The sequence below is a fragment of the Astatotilapia calliptera genome, chromosome 22 (assembly GCF_964374335.1).
Source record: "Astatotilapia calliptera chromosome 22, fAstCal68.1, whole genome shotgun sequence".
Lineage (NCBI taxonomy): Eukaryota > Metazoa > Chordata > Actinopteri > Cichliformes > Cichlidae > Astatotilapia > Astatotilapia calliptera.
The window spans coordinates 4,799,877-4,820,345 of record NC_137442.1 but is presented as its reverse complement, the minus strand read 5'-3'; the positions used below and the strand labels follow the sequence as shown (position 1 = coordinate 4,820,345).

Sequence of the window (20,469 nt, the reverse complement as noted above, 5' to 3'; positions counted from 1 at the left end):
ACTTCTTCTTCTATAGTCAACCTCCTGTTCACATGTGGTCAAGACTGCTCTAATCTGAGGTGAGCACATCTTTTTTATTTTTTTGACCTAAAAGGAAAAATAAATCACTTTAAATTTTCTTCAGTACAACTTTGTTAGGTATAGATGTTACAGATTATTATTTTACACAAAATAGAGGAGACATTAACGTGTCTTTTGATACTTCAGCTGATGTGCTATGTTGAGCTAACCCTGACATTTAGCCAAAATTAGCATAAATGTCAGTTTGGGGCAAGTTGTCTCATTAACTTTGGGGCAAGTCGTCACATGTGACAACTTGCCCCAGTACAAATAAATGCTCCAAAAAATTGTGATATTGTAATTCATTTGTATTTGTAATAAGGTTTTTGAAGAAAGGAAGGAGAGGCAGGAATTAAGGAAGGAAGGAAGGAAGAAAGTAAGATGGTTCGAAATTATCAGAATAACAGAAGAACACCACCTGACATTATGTTAAAGGCAGTCAGGCAGGTAAAGATGCAGAACAAATCAATCACAAGTACAGCAAAGGATTTTGACATAAATTACCGCACTGCAATTACTGACAGCGGACTACCAACTCCAGAGGACATCCAGCCATATCCAAAAGCTGGCCGCCGAAAACCATCCAGCAAAGGAAGAAAACGACGCAAAGCAGCAATTCTAACCGACACGCCAGTGAAGCAGCAACTAGAAAAAGAAAAGAATAAGGCTGAATCTAGCAAAAAGCTGTTTCAAAAGAGAGGGACGCGAGGGGGGAAAACATCTGGACCTATGAAGAACAACGCAGCTAAAAGAAGAAAAATAATTCAAGAGTCATCATCAGATGATGAAGAGTGCTTCTGCCTTGTCTGTGTGGAGCCATTTTCAAACAGTCGTCCAAAAGAGACCTGGGTAAAATGCGTAAAATGCAACAAATGGGCCCATGATGCTTGCACCTCAGGCCAGGCAATTTATGTGTGCCAGAATTGTGACTATGAAGTTGAGTCTGATTAATCAGAAATAAGGCATCTGTTTTGTTCAGAGGATAAACATGTTAAGTAAAGCAAGTTATTTTCAGAATTCCATTCAGTTATGATGGATTTATGTGCAAGCCAGAGAACATTTGAGTTTAAAGTTCAAACTAAAGTTTTCTTTCTACTTAATGTTTTGATTAAAATGTGTATTGGATTGAAATAATTGTTTTTTTCCAAATTCTCTTGGCATAATTGTTCAAATTTCCAGTTTTGGTTTGAATTTAACAATTAAAATCAATAATCATAATTAAGTATTTGTGTTCATATTTTAAGATAATCTAGTGTGACAACTTACCTGCCGATGGGGCAAATTGTCACAAGTGCACATTCTCCTTTCAACAGTCTACAACTCCGTAATGAGATAAGATATGAAAATGTAATCAATACATCATATGTGCCCGAGACTTCCGTCTTTCATTTGGTGAAACATTTATTACGTTGTGATGTATGGTGCTCAGTAAAAGTTAGTCAGTGTGAAGAGTGTGACAACTTACCCCGCTCTCCCCTATGTTTCACATCGAAAAGAGCTCTTTAATAGCAATAATAGTATTATTATAGCCCGCTTTTTATGTAGTTTATTATAATGATTTAATGCTTGCCAAAACACTTGGGTTCTTTTCTAAAGGCCAAAATCACACATATGGTTTTTTTTAATTGTTACGTGTCTGCTAACTTGACTTTTGCCTGGATAAAAAAAGAAGATGATAATAAAAATGTTTTTGCTTCTTTCACACTAAAGACAGGAAGCCAAGTTGCAGGTGGTATCTTAAGTGGAGTTAAGAACAAGTTAGCTTTAGAGGTTTGGAGACAAAGTTAGTGAAGTGAGTCTGAGATGGTTCGGACATGTGCAGAGGAGAGATAGTGGAAATACTGGACAACAAGGTGTTGACAAAGACCACAGAGGAGGTTCATGGATCTAGTGGAGGACATGCAGATGTGCTGGTGTGACAGAGGAGAACTATAGGGGTGGGGTGAGATAGAGACAGATGATCGAAGAATAAGAAAAATTAAGAATTTCATACAGACTGGTATGAAATCCACTGATGTAGATTTAGAACTCAACTTTATCTGTCTGGTAACATAGGAAAAAAGTTCAAACATGTAACTAAAAAGCATACAAAACAAAACACTCAAAATATGACGGAAATATTAATAATTAATAATCAGCAAAAATACTTCATTGTAGTAAAAAATCACTGAAATGCTAAAAATGGTTTTAAAGTGTAAACAAAATTAAGAGCTTTTGGATCATTTATTGTTTATTTGCTGTTTATCCGTTTTATTAACGTTGTCTTTGTTTTATGAAGTCCTTGCTGTATTTTTTGTTTACTTTGCCTTAGTTTGTCTGTGCCTTCGGAACATTTACGATGAAAAGGTAAATATGATCTTTAATGGATCCTTCAGAAGTGAAACATAAACACCCCCCTCCTTCCCTCCAACCGTGCTCTCACGCGGCCATGGCATGGGGAAATCTGTGGGCGGAGACTGTGACCTATTTTTAGCCAATAGAGCGCTGAGAGCCGCAGCGAGTGACCTAGATTCAGCCAATAGCAGCGCTGCACAGTCGCCGGTAGGCAACAGTCGGCGCGTGCCGGGTCCATGTGCTTGTTGTTGAGAGCGCGAGAGTCAGATAGGGACATCCAACAGGGAGAAAACAGACGAGGCGCTGCTCCTCGGGTGGTTTTATCAGATTTGAGACAATTCAATGACTTTTATTCTATTATTTTGAAGCCTCGCAGCAAACGTATGAGTTAAAACATACTCACAATATTCAAGGAAACAGTTATAAATTAATGGTTTCGGTGTACTGCCAGTATAATAGAGCGGGCCTTTATTTAAGTGTCTCTTTTGTTAAAAAGAATAGCGTGTATATGTTTTTAGTGTGGAGGAAATGGTAAGACCGTTTGTGTTTGTTCGCGTTTGAACTCGAGGTAAAAGTAATCGTATTTTCCCTTATTGCTCAGATAAGGAAGTGGAAAAGGTAAACATCCTGACGTTTCAGGAGCTGCATCTCATTTTAGTACACACACACACGCGGCGGGCTCTGCTTTCGCTGTTTAAGTGACAGCGTGAGAGAAGAGGGGCGGGGCGAGGCGTGTTCACGGGCCATCCAGGAATTATCACATGCGGCCGCTATTGGCTGAAACTTCATGGAGGCGTCACGTTTTAGTGTCAATGTATGTTGCATTCACGAGAAGCGGTAGCGTTTTAGTAATCTTGTAATTTTACATTTTTATAACATTATTTTCTTATTCTTTTTATTAAATAAATGTTATTTTGCTTAATTTTTTAATAACATTTACCATATTTTTTATCTGTTGTTTTCATACTTTTATGAAATTTAACATATTTTCTTCCATAAAAGTTTATTTTATATTATATTTTCTAGCTGCCATCGTTTTAGCTTGTGTTTTATTTTATGCATTTACATTGTTAGGCCTTCATGTTTTATGTTTGCACTTTAACTTAATTGTTTTGCGTTTTTCCCTTTTTTTTGGTTTATTTTGTTCAGCTTGAATCTAGCATGTATTGTAAGCTGATAGCAAAATAATATAATTTATCCTTGAGCTGCATCCTTGCTTTTTAACATTTTTAACATTGTGTGATCGTTTAATCAGAAACATTTTCAACATTTCTTAATTAGTAACCACATTAACTGTCAGTCATAGACATTCATTTAATTTCTTGACTGCAGTCCCAATAGTTTTTTGTTTTTGGACGACCAGAAGGACCTCTATTATACATGGGAATGTCAACATCGGGTACAGGACTTATTTTTTGTCATGAGATTAAACGTTTTGTTCAGTTTCCCTGAAAAAAAAACAAAGGAGAAAGAGCAAAATAATTTGAAGTTCACATTTACCAAATTTTAAACTAGTCATAAATGCAGCGCCGAGACTCTGAGTACACGGGAGGGAGAGGCGTGGTCAATTGGGCTGTGTGGGCGTTGCCGCTGTATGCAAACGATCCACGCCCCCAAGCGCCTTTCCCCCGTGAGCGGTGACGTCACACGAGCGGCCCGTGTTGGTTCCAGCTGACTGGCAGAGAGGGAGAGAGAGGGAGAGAGAGGAAAATAAGAGCCATCAGCCCCATCTATCCGTCTCTCATACTACTGGATATTATTATTTTTTCCGGGGGATCTCTTTATTTCCGTCATCTTGTCATTTTTTCGCCCCTCTTTTTGTTCTTCGCTCTTTTCTGTCTTGGAGACTTCCCACCGCCGCGACTCGACTGTACTCCGCTGTTTCTACTGCCTTTATTTCTGCTCTCTTAATATTGTTTATAGCTCCCTCTGGACTCACCGAGCGATCGACCGACCAACTAACCGACTGACAGCTACTCCTGGAGGATGAATTAGACTCGGTCAACATGGTGCCATTTTGGATATAAATCCTCCCTCTTTTTTCTTTTTTGTTTCGTTTTTTTTCTTTCGCACATTTTCTTGCATGGGACTGGCGACAATCAGGTGGACACCCTGAGCGCACACGCGTCACCTGTCCGCGCACCTTTTGAAGGCGCGCCCGTCAATTAGCATCACTAAGTGGATTATTTTGATCTTACGGTCTCTTGCAGGTTGCCCCACTCCACTTCCTCCTACCCTCACCTCCTCCTGTCCTCCTCCTCCTCCTCTTATTCCCCCCGAGAAGTTATGTCAAGGCCTCTCACCCAGCTCCTACCACCGGATCTCCCTGCCGGGGCCACAAGCCCTCAGTTTGGGGCCAGCAACCCGGCTGGAAGCGGCCCCCAAGGTGGACACCTGACCTCTATGACCAACCTGAAGTCTCTGCTTCAGGTGCCAATCAAGGCAGACCAGAGAGGCCCCAAGGACTGTTGCGAGATGAAAGGTGAGTGTGGGCACGTGTACCCGTGTGAGTAAGGGATCCAATAGGAACAAACTCCTTAAAGGGCCACTAGGGAAATACCTCAGCCGTACAGAGGCCAATTTCATTGTATTGCAAGCGCAGTATAGGCCTGTATTATGTATGTGTGATGCATATAGGAAATGTCCACATTAAGTGTACTAAAGGAGAGTAAAGATAAACTTTATTTACAAAGCTTTTCGCACACATTTGCAAAATTTATCTGTAAATTTGTGATTAAGGACTTATTGGGCCACGTTTTCAATCCCTTTACTCAACTGAAAAAGCCAGATTTGGCCTTTGTTCCCAACATTTTCATATGTGGAAAAATGGCTGCTTGATTTTAAGCTGATTATATTAGGGTTTTGGACACATTACCAGCTGCTGTCATGAGGATTAAAAAAGAAGAAGAAGATAATTAAGAGATATTGAAAGAAATAAAGGGCTGCAGCTCTGATTTGAAAAACAAACAATAAACAGTAGCTTATATTCTTTGCAGAAATGTCACAGGGATTATTCATGAGTGTGTGAACGTGTGTGTGTGCATGTGACTGAGTGGGTAGGTGTGATTGTAAAACACAGAGGAGGCCCTGCTTATCCAACACACACTCACATGGACATTGTTTTCTTTGCAAGCTTTCCTCCTTCTGGCCTGCTGCATTTTTATATTAAACGCTTCCCTTTTGCATTTGGTGGTGGTGAAGTGAAATGATCTAGATGAGGAGGAGGAGGAGGAAGAGGAGGAGGGAAGAAGAGGGTGTAAAAAAAGAAACACAATCTGGAGTGGATGCCATCAAAAATCCAGCCAAAGCAGCAGAAGCAGCAGTCGTTTGGTTTGTTTAAATAAAGGTTACTGAGTGGGATTGAGTTATTTCCCATCCTCCAGCTGCCACAACAAATATTAACCAGCCTGCTTCTCCTTCCTCTCTCTTGCTGTGGGGATATTATAACTCCCAGTCAGCTGCTGTCACACGCATACGCACACTTGCGAGGCAGCGATTTGCATTGATTCTCTTCCGCTGAGTACCAGTAAATTAAGTTAAACCTCAATTAAAACACATTTATTTAACACGAAGAGATAAAAAACATGTCCTCACAAGAACAGAAGGTTGTCAAGAGTCAGTGCCTCATGAGTGTGGATACAACTGAACACACACATTCACAGAGAGGGGTCGGGGGGCAAAGGAATGGCACTGTCCAGTGGCTCCCTGCATGTTGTTGGCCCCTGGTGGCTTTTTGGTGCCACTACAGCTCCTTTCTGTGGAGCAGGAAGAGGAGGAGGAGATGATGGTGAACACAGTTGACAGTCTCTCCATGGAGTCAGAAAGCAGCTCAGTACAGTATCCTCCTAATGAGAGGAGAGGCATTCAGGGGCATAAAGAAGATGTTTTTGCCCCTGATTTAGCTGCTGTTCCCCTTCCACAATGCAGCCCTTTGCCTTGCCCCCCCCCGGCTAGCTTTGTTTGACGCCTTCACAAACACCCACTCTATCTAGCACATCTCCCTCCCTCTCTCGCTCTCTGTATTGCATGTCTTTGAGTTTTCCCTCTCACACTTTCCTGTCTTGCTCTCTTCTCGTCTTCCACTCGCTTCACACAGCGGTCCCTCCGCTGATTTATATTTTCTCAGGTTTTTGTCTCCCTTCCTCTCTGTCTTCATCTTTTACTCTCATCACCCAGACTTATTTTTTTTTCCAAAGCCATTTATTTGCATCCCTCTCCTCTTCCTCCCCTTGTAAATCTCTCTCTCTCTCTTCTTTTTGCACATTTCACTCCTATTTGCATGGATCATCTCTTCTTCCAAGCCTCCACTGCCACGTTTCCTCTCCTCTCTGCTGTGCTGCGGGTCAGTTCGCAGTCTGTCAGATTTTAATGACTTGTCCACTTGAGTTCAAAGTGTCACTTTGATTAAGCTGTGTCACTTCCACTTATTCCTCCCATCCATTCGCCCTCTGGTCCTCCTCACGCTGCTTTACAGAAAAGGGATTTCCCCATGTCTTTTAATGACTTTGCCCTCTGTTGCTTTTAGATTATCTTTTCATTTTCCTTTGCACTTGAATTACTTCACTTAAGCTCCTGTGATATCTTAGAAGTGTCTGCTCGACACTGTGGCTAGTTTGACTCAGCTGAACTGAGTATATACTTGAGAGTATACCATGTTTATTTTAATGCAAGAAAAAGATCTGCTGCTACCACCTTTATGTGTTTTTGCAATGCTTTCATGTGCTAGATACTGTCTGTCACAATGCCTGATAGTCACTGCAAACCTTAAAGCTTATGCATTGTTGCATATTGTATGCTCAGGTTGGATGGTTGCTTTGCCCTTTTATTTCTTATTAGGAAGCTCTCGGCCTGCTCCAATCTCACTTACTGACCTATATCTGTCAAAAAAGTATAAGAAGTCATTGAATTTGATCCCAAGACTTTTTTTCTTTTGTCTGTCCCTAAAGCTTGGATTAGATTTGGAAAAAGGACATTCCAATTTGCTTCTCCGTCGGCTTTAGATCAGTTGCAAAATCAACTAACTGTAAAGGAGCTGCTTTTCCTGGAAAAATTTAAGTGACCTGGAGGCATTTAGGCCGGATTCTCATTTATTTTGAATGACAATATGTACCGCCAAATAGAATTGTGAGTTCTTTCCTTCACGTTGGTCGCCCTGAAAAGTTGAGAAAAGTTCAACTTTGCAATTACCGACACCACTGCTACCAGTCACATCATCCATCCATTCATCTCATTTTCTTAACTGCTTATCCACTTCAGAGTTGTGCTGGCATGCAGCCTATCCCAGCTGTCACAGGGCGTGAGGCAGGGTACACAGTGGACAAGTCACCAGACTATCACAGGGCTAACACACACAGACTAGTCAAATCAGGTCAAGTAAATATACAGAGAGCGTGAGGTGGCTGCTTTTGCAGTTTGGCATCAACACGTTGGAGAAATCGATCATTGTGGTGAATAATCAGCCCGCTATCTACGAACAAATTTCACAACAGGCAGGCCGATGAAAACTCGCTTAGCTTGCCTTGTTAGTGATTGGTTGTTGTTGCTATGGTGATTGCACCACCAAACGTAAGGAATAGCCATAAATCAGGCTGCAAATGTTCCACCTGAATGTTGTTTCTGGGATACTTCACTTATTTGTCTTCTTGGACAAATAGGCTGGAGAAACTGATCAGGAAGGCTAGCTCTGTGGTCGGCATGAAGCTGGACACTCTGGTGACAGTGGCAGAGAAAAGGACACTAAAGAAACTGATGGACATTATGGACAATGCTGGGCATCCTCTGCACACGGCCATAAACAACCAGAAGAGTCTGTTCAGTGACAGGTTGCTTCTCCCCAAGACAAGAACTAACAGACTTAAAAACTCCTTTGTCCCACACGCCATCAGACTGTTTAACTCCTCTCTGGAGGGGAGAGGGAGGGGAAACAGGAGGACAAAGGAGGGGGGAACAACTAAGCTGCAGTGCCTCTGCACCTCACTGTACAATACCTTGTGCAATACTTTTTGTAAATAGTCAACAGTGCAATAGACTCAATACTTGAAATGTGCAATTCACTTGTATTTTTATTTTTTATTCCTATTTATTCTATTTATCCCCTTTGTATATTTTATTTATATTTGTCTCTGTATTTATATATGTGTGTGTGTGTGTGTGTGTGTGTGTGTGTGTGTGTGTGTGTGTGTGTGTGTGTGTGTGTGTGTGTGTGTGTGTGTGTGTGTGTGTGTGTGTATATATATATATAACAGTTCTGTAACTGTAACTTCGGTCGTTGCTGTGCTTTTTTTGGAAGTCGAATTTCCCAGAGGAACCCACCCGAGGGATTAATAAAGTTCTATCTTATCTTATCTTATCTTATCTTATCTTATCTTATCTTATCTTATCTTCTTCTTAAGTTTATTTTGCATCTCTCTTTTTTTGCTCTTTTTATTTTAAAATCACGAACATTAGCTTTGAAGCATCTTAAACTACAGAACCAAACAGTCTCCAGAAAGCAAAGATTGTGAGTTTTGTGCTCTGGTTGTAGCTAAACTTACTACACTGGCAGCCAGATGATTAAGATACTGCCAGAGACAGATTATTTTCTACTCCTCCCACCTTCTGAGTACCTATCTGTCCATCCACTGCTGTGATCTCTCACGTCTTTATATACTTTAATCCGTTTAAATATAAGTTTCCAGCCTCACTGATACTCTTTCCAGCCTCTCACTTTTCTTCACAACTCACTGTCTGTCTCTGTGTCATTCCAGCCCTGTTAAATATGCTCTTTTAGTGCTGTTTTATGGGGCTTTATTCTTCAGCGTGCCACTTCCTCAATATGGGCTTTTGGCAATGTAATCCTTTTGAACAATATAACCAAAGGGGCAGAGTACAAAGCTATCATTGTCTATATTTCCATGAAGTGCTTCCCTTTATTTCCTGTTCTTTTAACAATCCCTTTTTTTCTGGTGATGGTTTATTGATGGTTAATCTTTCCATCGGACTTTCACGATGAGGTCAGAGTGCAAGGTCGCTCAATTTATTTATAGGTGCCTTTTAATGATTGTGGCTAAGTGCTTTATAGGGTGATAAGGACATGTGTGCCAGGCAGTGGCACAAGCCTTTGTTGGATCTTTGTTGGCTTGTGTGGCTTCTCTTTTTAAAATTATTTTCATGCTTTGTGAAGCAAAAGTCATGTCAGTCTGATCCTCTTTGAGCCGCAGTGAGCTGAATTGCACAAGAAACCAACCTCAGGCTGTATATCGATCAGATGTTACTTCAAATTCTCAAAGGATTCTTTTGAAATAAGCATGAAGCCATTGCTTTGTAGCTGACGGCAGGTCACCAGGGGTGTAGGTGACGCTATCATGTGTTTTTCAGCCAGTCATATCAACTTTATCTTTCGCTCCCAGACATTGACATTCAGTGATACATCCATGCTAGTCTCTTCCTGTGTGGACACCCCTTAATACTACCTGTATCCATGTTAAACTGTTTAGGATGCAGTGTTCAGCTCAGGATAAGCGATTCTTATCTTAAAGAAACCATTCTGATGTTTCCTCAGAAGCTGCCAGCTGGAGCACGTGACATTGTTGCTCTGAACTGGATGATACCACTTATGGTAGAGAGAGAGACGGGTCTTTAAACCAGGAAACTGTGGGTGGTGTTAGGGATTTTTGCATTTTGCAGTTTTGGTTGGTTTTCTGCTTACTTTTGCTGTCACTTGTGTTTGATTAACCTCTTAACATCCATTCGATCACCAGTGACTTGATTAGGGTTAAGTTCAGGCTCCCAGTGGTCCATCTGTATGGATTTGTTTTCACCTCTTTTACCTCTCAGATGGAAATCATATAAAAGACGTTAAATGCATGGAAGATAATGTTGTCTAGTTTCTGAAATTAGTCTTTAAAAACACGTAGCTGAAGTACAGCCTAACCCTACCCCTCAGTGGTTTGTCAGTGATACAGTGGCTGGCAGGAGGTTAACCTCGATTGTGTTTTGTGTTCTGGGAAGTTTCCTGGGTTTTGTTCGGAGACTTTTTGTAGTCCGATTGACCAGACATATTTGAGCAGGCTTTGGTTGTATGCATTTAAAAGGTCTATGTGGCGAACAAAAGAGGGCTGGTAATTACTGAATTGCATTGAATAACCAATGCATGATGACGATTCAGTGTTTTTCTAAAGATTCATCTGCATTCACAAACAATGTCTGGCAGATAGAAATAGAAGATGTGGCCTGAACATCTGCTAGCGACAGTGGAAATCCAGAAAATCTGTCAGAGTCCCCCAAAGGAAAAACCAGTAGTTTCCCAGATTCTTGTTTGCTTACATTAAGGAACTGAAAGCAGTGTTTTAGGTTATGAACCTTCACAGCTGCACTAGTAAAAACGATGCTTAGGGGTCCTGAGCTCTATTGCCATTGCTGAGTCATCATGGGAAGAACATGATAAGTTTGTGCAGATGCACAAACCTATCTGTGCATCTGCAAAATAGCACATGCACAGATAGGTTTTTAGGTGTCTAATATATAGAGTTCTTTGTGATACAGATTCCACCAAAGGACTGCAATTAAACTACATAAATATGTGGATGAGAACTTTAGGGTTTTGTAGTTTGAGCCATTTTTGAAAGAAAACACTGAAAATGTTTGTTGTCTGATGCTGAACGAATATGAGTTATCGTTGCAAACACTTGAAAAAGAAGGATGAATGAGTTTCATTGCATACTTTAGTCAGAGCAGACGAAACAACAGAACTAATGTTAGCAGCTTAATGGAAGATATCTCACTCTCTTCTCTCTTCAGACAAAGACAAGCCTCTGGACTCCGATGAAGACTCTCTGGGTGTCAGTGCCGGTGGAGCAAATGGGGTGGGAGGAACCCCGGGCTCTGGCGCACTGCGACCCAACTCACAGTCAGCCTTCCTGGGCCCGCTGCTGTGGGAGAGGACCCTGCCGTGTGATGGAGGCCTGTTCCAGCTGCAGTACATGGACTTGGAGGAGTTCCTGACTGAGAATGGGATGGGGATGCACAGCAATGGGCCCAGCTCTGCTACTGCCCAGATCCCCTCGCAGGTAAAATAGATGGAGATCAAAAACCACAGGTTTATGAATCATACCTCAATTTTGCCAAACCAAAAGACGTTATAGTGGAAGAAGACAATTTAATGTTTATTCAGCACAGATGTTAATGAAACAGTTGCAGGAACATCATCATTTCCTCAAGAGAAAACCTCAGATGAGTGAGCTAATGCTAAACTGTGCTAGTTTACCAGTTATCTGGCCAGTCATCGTTTAGTCTTCATTGTCACAAAAGGAGCCAGCTGATTCTTCAATGCTTGCAGTGCAGGAGTGTTTCCAGGATTTTTTAATAAGGTGGAAATGCTCTTGTTACAATGCGGCTTCAGTTTCAAGATAAACATTCTTAGCTCGCTGTAACCCTTCAGTGTTAATTTGTTGTCAGCAGCCAAGGTGGCAAATGGAGCAGTTCAGTCTCTCACTACTCTTATCATATATTTTTTTTTACCTGAAAAACATCTTTGGCATTCTGCAACTCATTCTGGTGGGAACTGCAGAGACTTGTGTTGATAAACTGAAACGACCTTCACTACGATCACTGGAAGTCAATTAACTGCAATTCAGATGTTTTTTGGAGATTTCAACGGTTATGTTTTTTTAAAACTACGTACGCTTTCCCGTTTATTTATTTTTTAGCTACTCGCAGTGTTCACTTGCAGTGCAGGCTCTGCATGCATTGCCATCCACCTCTTCTTATTTGCATTTGCAGTAGTCTGAGCAGTAACCATATTATAGCCACGGATTCACTAGCAGCTGCAGCTGCTCACAGCCTGCGGCTGCATCCAAAGGAGGAATGAGCGAAATAAAATACATCATGTAATCATCTCTGCTTTCTGTGGCATCTGTAGAGCATTTTTCTTAAACCTTGTAATATATTAGAACTCTACTGGAATAACATAGAAACAGTCCAACAGACTAGCAAGGAATGTAAAAAATATTGAAATGCAATGTAAAAGTAGGAAAAGATCCTGCTGTGAGCGTTTGGACGCACTTTGTAATTCAGATAATTAATGAATATTTCAAATATGAAGCATGATTTTAAAGTTGAAATCATGCTGGCATGATGTAAGCGCACCTTTAACCTTTCTCTGCACAGCTTGCTAGCTGCTTAGTTTGCTGGCTAATGTCTATCAGTCCCATTGTTTCTTCTGAATTGTGAATAAGTCACGATCATAGGGCCATGCACTACACTGTGAGATTAATCTTTGGACTTTAAGCTAACCTTATACTGCCATTGCTCTGTTATAAGCTAATGAACTATTTTAATTTGAAGAAATCCTTAAAGCACTAATGAGATTTCAAAAGAACCATTCCTGGACACTGCTGGAGCAGCACTGCATGATTCATCATTGAAAATAGTACTTTCATATCACATACTTTCATTTCACATTCATCTTATCCTGTGTATTTGTGTAGCACCTCTGTTCATCTTCTATTTGACACAAGCTGTTTTAGCTCCTCCCGCTTTAAGCCAAATTTCTTCTGATTACAATTTCTGCTTTTGTTTGTGTTCTCCTCCCAGAGCTCCCAGTCTGCGGTGCCTAACCAGAGTTCTCAGTGTCCTCCCACCTCTCCTCCGCCCTGCTCCTCCTCTTCCTCCTCCATGTCCTCCTCATCCTCTTCTTCTTCACTGCTTGGACTGGAGACCGTCCAACCACAACCACAGCCGCCACCACCTCAACAGCAGCAAAGCATGATGGGAGGACCTGAGTGTCTACATGGTGAGTGATTGGGAATTTTAAAACAGTCCTTACATTTAGTTAATTCTTGTGTGAGAATTGTATGTTATTTATTTTTTATAGTGTGATGGTAAACTGAATATTTTGTGGTTTTGTTTGTTGTGGTCAGGCATAAAATAGACATTTGAAGGTTCTCAGTTGGTCCTTGGAAAGTAGTTTCTGTGACATTATTGAAAAATGAGCTACAAAGTTATTTACAGGCTCATCTATAACACAGTTTTATTGAATGTGATGTTGCTGCTGAGCAGTTTTATACATTTTTGACCCATTAAAATGGGCATTATGGGAAATTAATATAATGCTGCCTGCTAGTTCAGCACTATCTCAGCTATCTCAGCACTCAGTAGCTCTGTAACTTTGAGGTCTGCCACTTCATGGCTGAGTTGTTGTGCTTCTAAATGCTTCCACTTTGCAATAATAGCAGTACGAGTTGATCATTTATAATCTAGAAGGAAAGAAATGTTCACAAACTGACTTGTTGTAACAGTGGAGTCTTACAGTACCAGTTCAAATCCAGTGAGCTCGGCTCTTTCTTTCACAAATGTTTATAAAGGCAGATTGCATGGCTAGGTGCTCGATGTTCAATTCAATTCAATTCAATTTTATTTATATAGCGCCAAATCACAACAAAGGTGTCAATGGGAGTAAAATCACCAAAATTTAAAGCTACTAATTAGATATAATTAAGTTACTAATTATGTTACTAATTAAATAACATACTAATAACATACTATTATCTAATGAGCCACAGCTAGAGAGCAGACTTCTTGAATCAGCTGTTGTGAAAAATTAACCAGATATCAAGTCATGTAATTTTGAAGATAATTGCATTAAAATGCTTCAAAAGGCATGACAAACTGTTCAGAGCTGCAGTTAAGGGTCAACCCTGTTCCTAATGTTAAGTCTGGAAAAAACTTAAAGGTTGAAATTTCAAAATTTCAACCCTTGTACAGTTGTTATGAAGGCCAAACACCATCCACAGACACTAAAAGCATTTTCCACCTGGCTGCAAACATTTTTACTTCTGTTGTAAAGCAGGACTTTTTATCGTGGGTGTCCATGAGGACTGGCTTGCTTTGGAGCCTGCCTCAAGTGGCCACTAGAGGTATTGCAATTTTTGGCAAGCTGCTTGTTAATCCATTTAGCTCTTTTATTTTATTTTATTTTATTTTATTTTTTAGTCTATTTAGCTTGTCAGATATTGTTTACCATGTATAATGGTTAGCTGAATTTTGCCCTCCTGGTCAGAAAAAGGGAGACTTTCATTACCTCTGGATGGATGATTTTCATGACTAAGAAAGTCATATTTTTTTTTTTTTTTTTTTTTACCAATTTTCACAAATTAATATGTTGTCCAGAGGTTATTTACTTAAACTACCAGTCAAAATACTACTAACCAGAATGTATGGAGCCCCGCAGGGGACATGGGAGAAAAAAAAAATTAAGACGGACTTTTGCGAGATCTCGCAAAACAAACTCAGGATCTCGCAAAACAAACACGGGATCTCGCAAAACTTTTGCGAGATCTCGCAAAAGTTTTAGCCGCATTCTTCGGCCTTCGACCTCCTGTTAGCTCGAAGCTAACGGTAGGTCGAGACCTACTACAGCCGGGAGGAACAACGCTTTCCTGGCACATCGTGCCTCGACCTCCCGGTCGGCTTCGAGCCGGCGTCCGAAGAATGCAGCCAAAACTTTTGCGAGATCCCGAGTTTGTTTTGCGAGATCTCGCAAAACCTTTGCGAGATCTCGCAAAAGTCCGTCTTAATTTTTTTTCTCCCATGTCCCCTGCGGGGCTCCGTAAGAATGAGGTTATAAGGGGAAATATTTAAAAATATATATTTTTAAGATTGTTAATCATTAAAAAGATTCATAACAATCTTAAAAATGAGCAAGCTTTTCTTTTTCTGCAGTGAGTTTAAAACATCTTCATGTGAGAAGGCAGCATTTGTGCTGCAACTAATGCCTTCAGACATATATGAAGCTGAATGTGCAAGAGGCCTCGATGTGATCTGGCACTAATGAGCATCGAGGCCCACAATGCATTATATTAACTCGCACAACTCAAGCGTTCGGTGCCTCTAACAATAACCAGATCAGGATTCTCTCTAATTATATCTCAGCGCGATGAATGGCTGACACCCTGTTCTCTGGCCCTCCTCGGTTCTCTCCACCAGGCTGTTATCATCCGTTATATATTCATAATTTATTGTTTCCTCTCTCTGCTGCATTTGATGTGAACCAGAACTGCCAGAACATCAGAACAACCTTTCTGTCCATCTGTCTTTTTCTTTTTTTCGCTTTCCTTTTTGAGATTTCACAAGCCTGACAACTTCCAGTTTTGACTAATTGAAACCACAAAGCCATTCTTTCTAACGCTGACCGTCATGTTTTTTTGTCCCGCGAGCCATCCAGTGATTCATCACAGCTAATTTTGTGGTGATTTATTGACAACAGACTGCCACATTCTTTGTAAACGTTCAGCCATTATACGGTAATGATTGTATGAGCATGTTAAGATGTGTGGAGACGGAACAAGAGAGCCTAATTTTGTTTGTGTTATCTATGCTACAATTATTTTAGCATTTTTTTACTCATTTGTGAAGCTTCGTCTTGTCGTCAAAATGTCACCGGTTAGACAAAGAGCGAAGCTGGGTCTAATCTGTGAGATCATAAATGAAGGCAAAAAGTGTTTGTCTTCGTCTTTGCATACAGCACCCTGTGGATTGGACGGTTTGCCATATCTGTACCTAAAAATATGCATAAATGCTCTTCTGCAAAGGCCAAGCACAGTCATATAACAATCTCTCATGTGTCTGCTGTATCAAGAAGACTTAAGGCTTTAACTCAATGCGTTTATACCATATGCCAGCATAGTCTCTTTCTTTGCTCTTGCTCCATAATCTATAAGCTTTGTAGATGGGTATGAATATGACATATCACCAAACAGTTGTTTATTTGTACATCCAGGTGATACAGAGCAGCATTAGCTTTCATTTGAAGATGCATTTCTGTACACCATATTAATGTAAGTCCACTACTCACTCTTCTTTTAGCTCCTCTGTGGTCTACAGCTCCTGGGGGAAATATCTGCCTCTTTATCTGCTTAACTCCACTGTTTTCAAAAGCCAGTTGTTCACAGCTTGCAGCTAAATTTTTGTTTTTGTCTCTGCCTACAGTGGATGAAAACAGCTCTAATATTAGCTGTAACCACAGTAACGATGATGTAATAATTATACCAAAACAATGAGCTCAAAGATGCTAAAATGTTTTGTAGCTGAAACGCATGGTTATTATTTGCAGGTTCATCTCCTTCACATTACACATAATCCTCTGAACCAGTGTTTATGTTTAAAATCACAACTTTTCAGAGCTAAAGATTCAGATGTGCAAATAACTGCAGTTCCTCTTTTGTCCACTTGAGGCTGACTGTAAAAGCGAGTCAGTCCCCATAGACTCCCATTTTAAAATGTCAGCAGAAACAAACCTGTTTACAGCCTGCTTTAAAATGTAGCTGTGTATGTAAGATTTCCTCCTTCATTCTTGTACAGGTATTTTTTTTCTCAGTCACAAATTTGAACTTTGTTAAGGGTTTAAATAAGACGTTCTTGGATCATTGAAATGGTTCTCTCAACCACATTTGTGGTGTTCGTGCCTTTTGGTGAATTTCAAATGCAATAATCAGACAGATTATACAGCTTTTGGGGTGCTTAAGGGTATTTTCACACCAACAGTTTGTTTGCTTTGGACCAAAGCAGTTGATTAGTTTGTAATTTTGTAGCTTTTTCATGGCTTGGTTTCTTTTAATCCAGAGAAAACTACAAGCAAATTTCAAGTGAAAGAAAATGCGTCACTATGTGACAATGTTGAGTCCACTTACTTGCTAGTTGTGTCTGGTGTGGGAGCAGCACACACAAACACAGGACAAAGATGCTGTGTTCTTGACTGGTGGATAACACAGAGACTTTATTTAACATTCATATTTATCTGGACAATTTCATTCATTTTACAGGAAGTTGCTACATTTTACCCACACAGATGCAACACTGCTTTTATTAGTTACAGCAGCAGAAAATTAACCTTGTGGAGCTCATGAAAAGCTAAGCCACCATGATGGAATTTCAAAATCGTGACCTCTAGCTTTATAATCCTTGTCTTACTCTCCTGAACGATCTGCCCAGCACACTGTTAGCATTAGCTGTTATCTTTTCACTCCACTCTCTTGTCCAAATACACTCAAAAACCAAGGTGGTTGGAGCTCAAATTCTAAATGGATGGGGCTTTACAAACTAGCCAAGCACAGTGGCTATTTTTTAAATAGCCCAGCCTTAAAAAACCTAGCTAACTACTGATGCACATGCACAACTACATAGGATAAAAATGAAATTACCTTAACACATAATGAGATTTGAAGCTGTCCAAACATGCCTGTTTAACCCTCTTCATGTTCTTCTGTGAATACACTCGCTGATTGCTTTTGTATTTGATACAAAGTGCAGAGAGTTAACTGGAGTGAACAAAAAGGATGGAAAACACAGTATATATATTTGGGAGGAAATGAAATTGTTCTCCCACACACTTTATGACAGTATCTCATATATTTTCTATCAGCTTGTTGCAGCTGCTCATTGAAGCTTTGCATCACTTTTATTACCATGCACTCAGAATTCAGCCTGACACATAATGTCAGCTCCCAGAGAATTTAAAAATAATATTCTGCAGGTCTGAACAGTGAATCTGAAAACATTGGACCCACCTGTGGGCGTTGCGAGGTTTGAATTTGCTCATATCGGGTGCTGCTCCTCACGTTCCCTTTTGTTTAGAAAATGCCGCCATGATCAGATCATTTTGAGGGAAGGTTGCGTAGCTTCCCCCCGTGTTTTATTTATACTAGAATCGAATGCTCTGAGTATGCAGAAAGAGGGTTTGGATACAGGAAAGAGGGGAAAACAGAGCGATGAGGTGCCCAGCAGGATCAGATTCTCAGAAATCTGCCTGGGACATTGTGTTTGTTCTTTCATTCTGAGTCATAAACAATAAGACAGGAGATGTTTCTCTGTGCAAACAAGCTGCAGATACTGTGAGAGAGAACAATTGGAAAATGAGATACAGAGAAAGAGATTCACAAGGTTCAGCCAGGATAGAGCTGCAGCTACAGAGGAGAGAAAACCACTGCTGCAAATCTTCATATCTGCCCTGAGTGCTTCTGTGCGAGTCTATGAATACACACCATTAGTGTGTGTGTGTGTGTGTGTACATGCATGCCTTTAGTCTTTCCACCTTTTGGTGTGTGTATGTACAGTATGCTGAGCTTCACACATGCATATGAGAATGCCGTCTGTTTTGGCATTTGCATGCAACTATGTGGGCTTTAATGTGAATATGCTTTCATCTATTTGTGTGTGTGTGTGTGTGTGTGTGTGTGTGTGTGTGTGTGTGTGTGTGTGTGTGTGTGTGTGTGTGTGCGCGCGCTCGTGCTTTTTATTCTGAATTATAAACACGTGACTGGGTTGAGGATGATGCATCCATCCAGAAATCCCTGAGGTTGTTGTGGAGCTGAAGTATTACTACAGAGCTGCAAAGAGAGGGGGAGAGAGAATCAGCAAGAGAAATAGATGGAAAATAGACTGGAAATAATAATCTCATCCACATGCACATGTTTTACTTTGATTTTAATTCATTCTGGGCAAAAAGGAGAACAGTTCAGAGGGAGGGGAAAACACAAAAATATGGATACAGCTGGGGTTTTACAAGCAGCTCTGGTGACATTTTTCACCTGTTTCCTCTTTAAAATGCTGTAAATCCGAAATATTCATACTGGGGTTCTTTGTGGCACAAATAAAACTGCACCTGTGATCAGGAAACTGTGGGACGTGGACACAATTAAGCTCCAGAATGCAATGTTGTTTATTTCATCTCCTCCCTAAAATCAGCCTCAAATCTCGCAGGCTCATTTTTTGATTCGAGATCTTAGCCTGAAAACTGTCCGCTGAGCCTCAGCTGAGCCTCGGAGCAAGACCAAACAGCATTTTGATGTCTATCGCCATCTTCCTTCCCCAAAAAAAGAACGAAAGAAAAGAACAAATTCTTCTGAATAAAACTGTGATTGTTAGGTTTAACTGACTTCCACTTGATTTTGTGTAGTTGCAAGAAATCACCATAGTTTGCTGTGCACATGGTCCTCTGGGGACGCCTCACAGTTCAGCTGCTGAAGGAGGAAAGCCTTTGATCGTGTCCTTTAAGGCTTTATTATGTTTGTGGTGGAAACAGTATTTTTGTCCAATTGGTTTGTTTCAGTGTTTAAAATGAAAGCAAAAGAAAATAGAGTTCTCCTCATTATGTAGAAATCATAGTGTTACATAGAAAATGAAATATGGTGGGTTCTCAGGAAGGTGGGGGCGCTGGTTGTATTTATTTATTGTCTTCTGTCTCCTGTGATAAATGACTTCAATCACTCACTCATGCTGTTTGGATGAATGCAACAACCCACAGTTTTCCTGTTTGGCATGTTTGGCTGAGAAAATCACCCAATCAGCAAGTGCATTCCTGTAGCCGTCTGCTGTTCAAAACCTTAATAACTACCTGCATGTTTACAGGACGTCTGCAAATGTCCTCTGCACGGGTACCTCACTAGCTTAGGTTTATGAAACGAATCAGACTCAGAGAAACTGAGATATGGATGGAGATGTATATTTTATGTGGCGGCTCAGAGAATAGGTCTACTTCAACCTTGATTTAATGCCTGCAGTGTGATTCTGATTTCCACTCATGGATGATGCTTCACAAAAGCAGGAAATTCTCATTTCAGTGCAATTATTAGAAAAAAAACTATAAGAAGTGAAAGACAGACCACCAGGGTACTTATCATGCTGCAGTGCTGCTCCGCCTTTTTTTCTGTTTAAAGAGCTGTCCTTTGCCTCATAGCTTCAAGTAAATAATCATGACTCACCTTTGCTTGTATTTTAAATCAGGCTGCAGCTTTACTTCAACACTTCCAGGTCAGTTCACTCTGAAGATGCATGAACTTGTTGAACTGCAACGCGAAAGCGTCTAGCGCACATGTTTTCTCAGCTAAGGTGTTTTGTAATGAACTTTTTTGCTTTTGAGAATTTTGACAAATAAACATCTGACTCGCTGATGTCAACTTGTCACAACAGACAGTTTAACACACGTGGAGGAAGGATAACACGAGACGCTTGGGAAGAAATGTGAAGATGAAAATCAGAATAACCACCCACATCTAATCAGATGTTCTTTTGCCTGAGGCTGATCTGTCAACCAGACTTCAT

The 20,469-nt window shown here is 40.5% G+C and overlaps 1 protein-coding gene across 1 annotated transcript in view; it reads left to right on the top strand.

The window, feature by feature from the left end:
* The first annotated feature begins 3,899 nt into the window (after nt 1-3,899).
* Nucleotides 3,900-20,469, top strand: part of dbpa (D site albumin promoter binding protein a) — a 40,879-nt gene continuing 24,309 nt past the window's right edge. Inside the window, exons 1-3 of the mRNA XM_026155803.2 lie at nt 3,900-4,876; nt 11,173-11,441; nt 12,967-13,165. Coding sequence (XP_026011588.1) covers nt 4,681-4,876; nt 11,173-11,441; nt 12,967-13,165 — 664 coding nt within the window. The 5' untranslated portion in view covers nt 3,900-4,680. The remainder of the gene's footprint in view (nt 4,877-11,172; nt 11,442-12,966; nt 13,166-20,469) is intronic.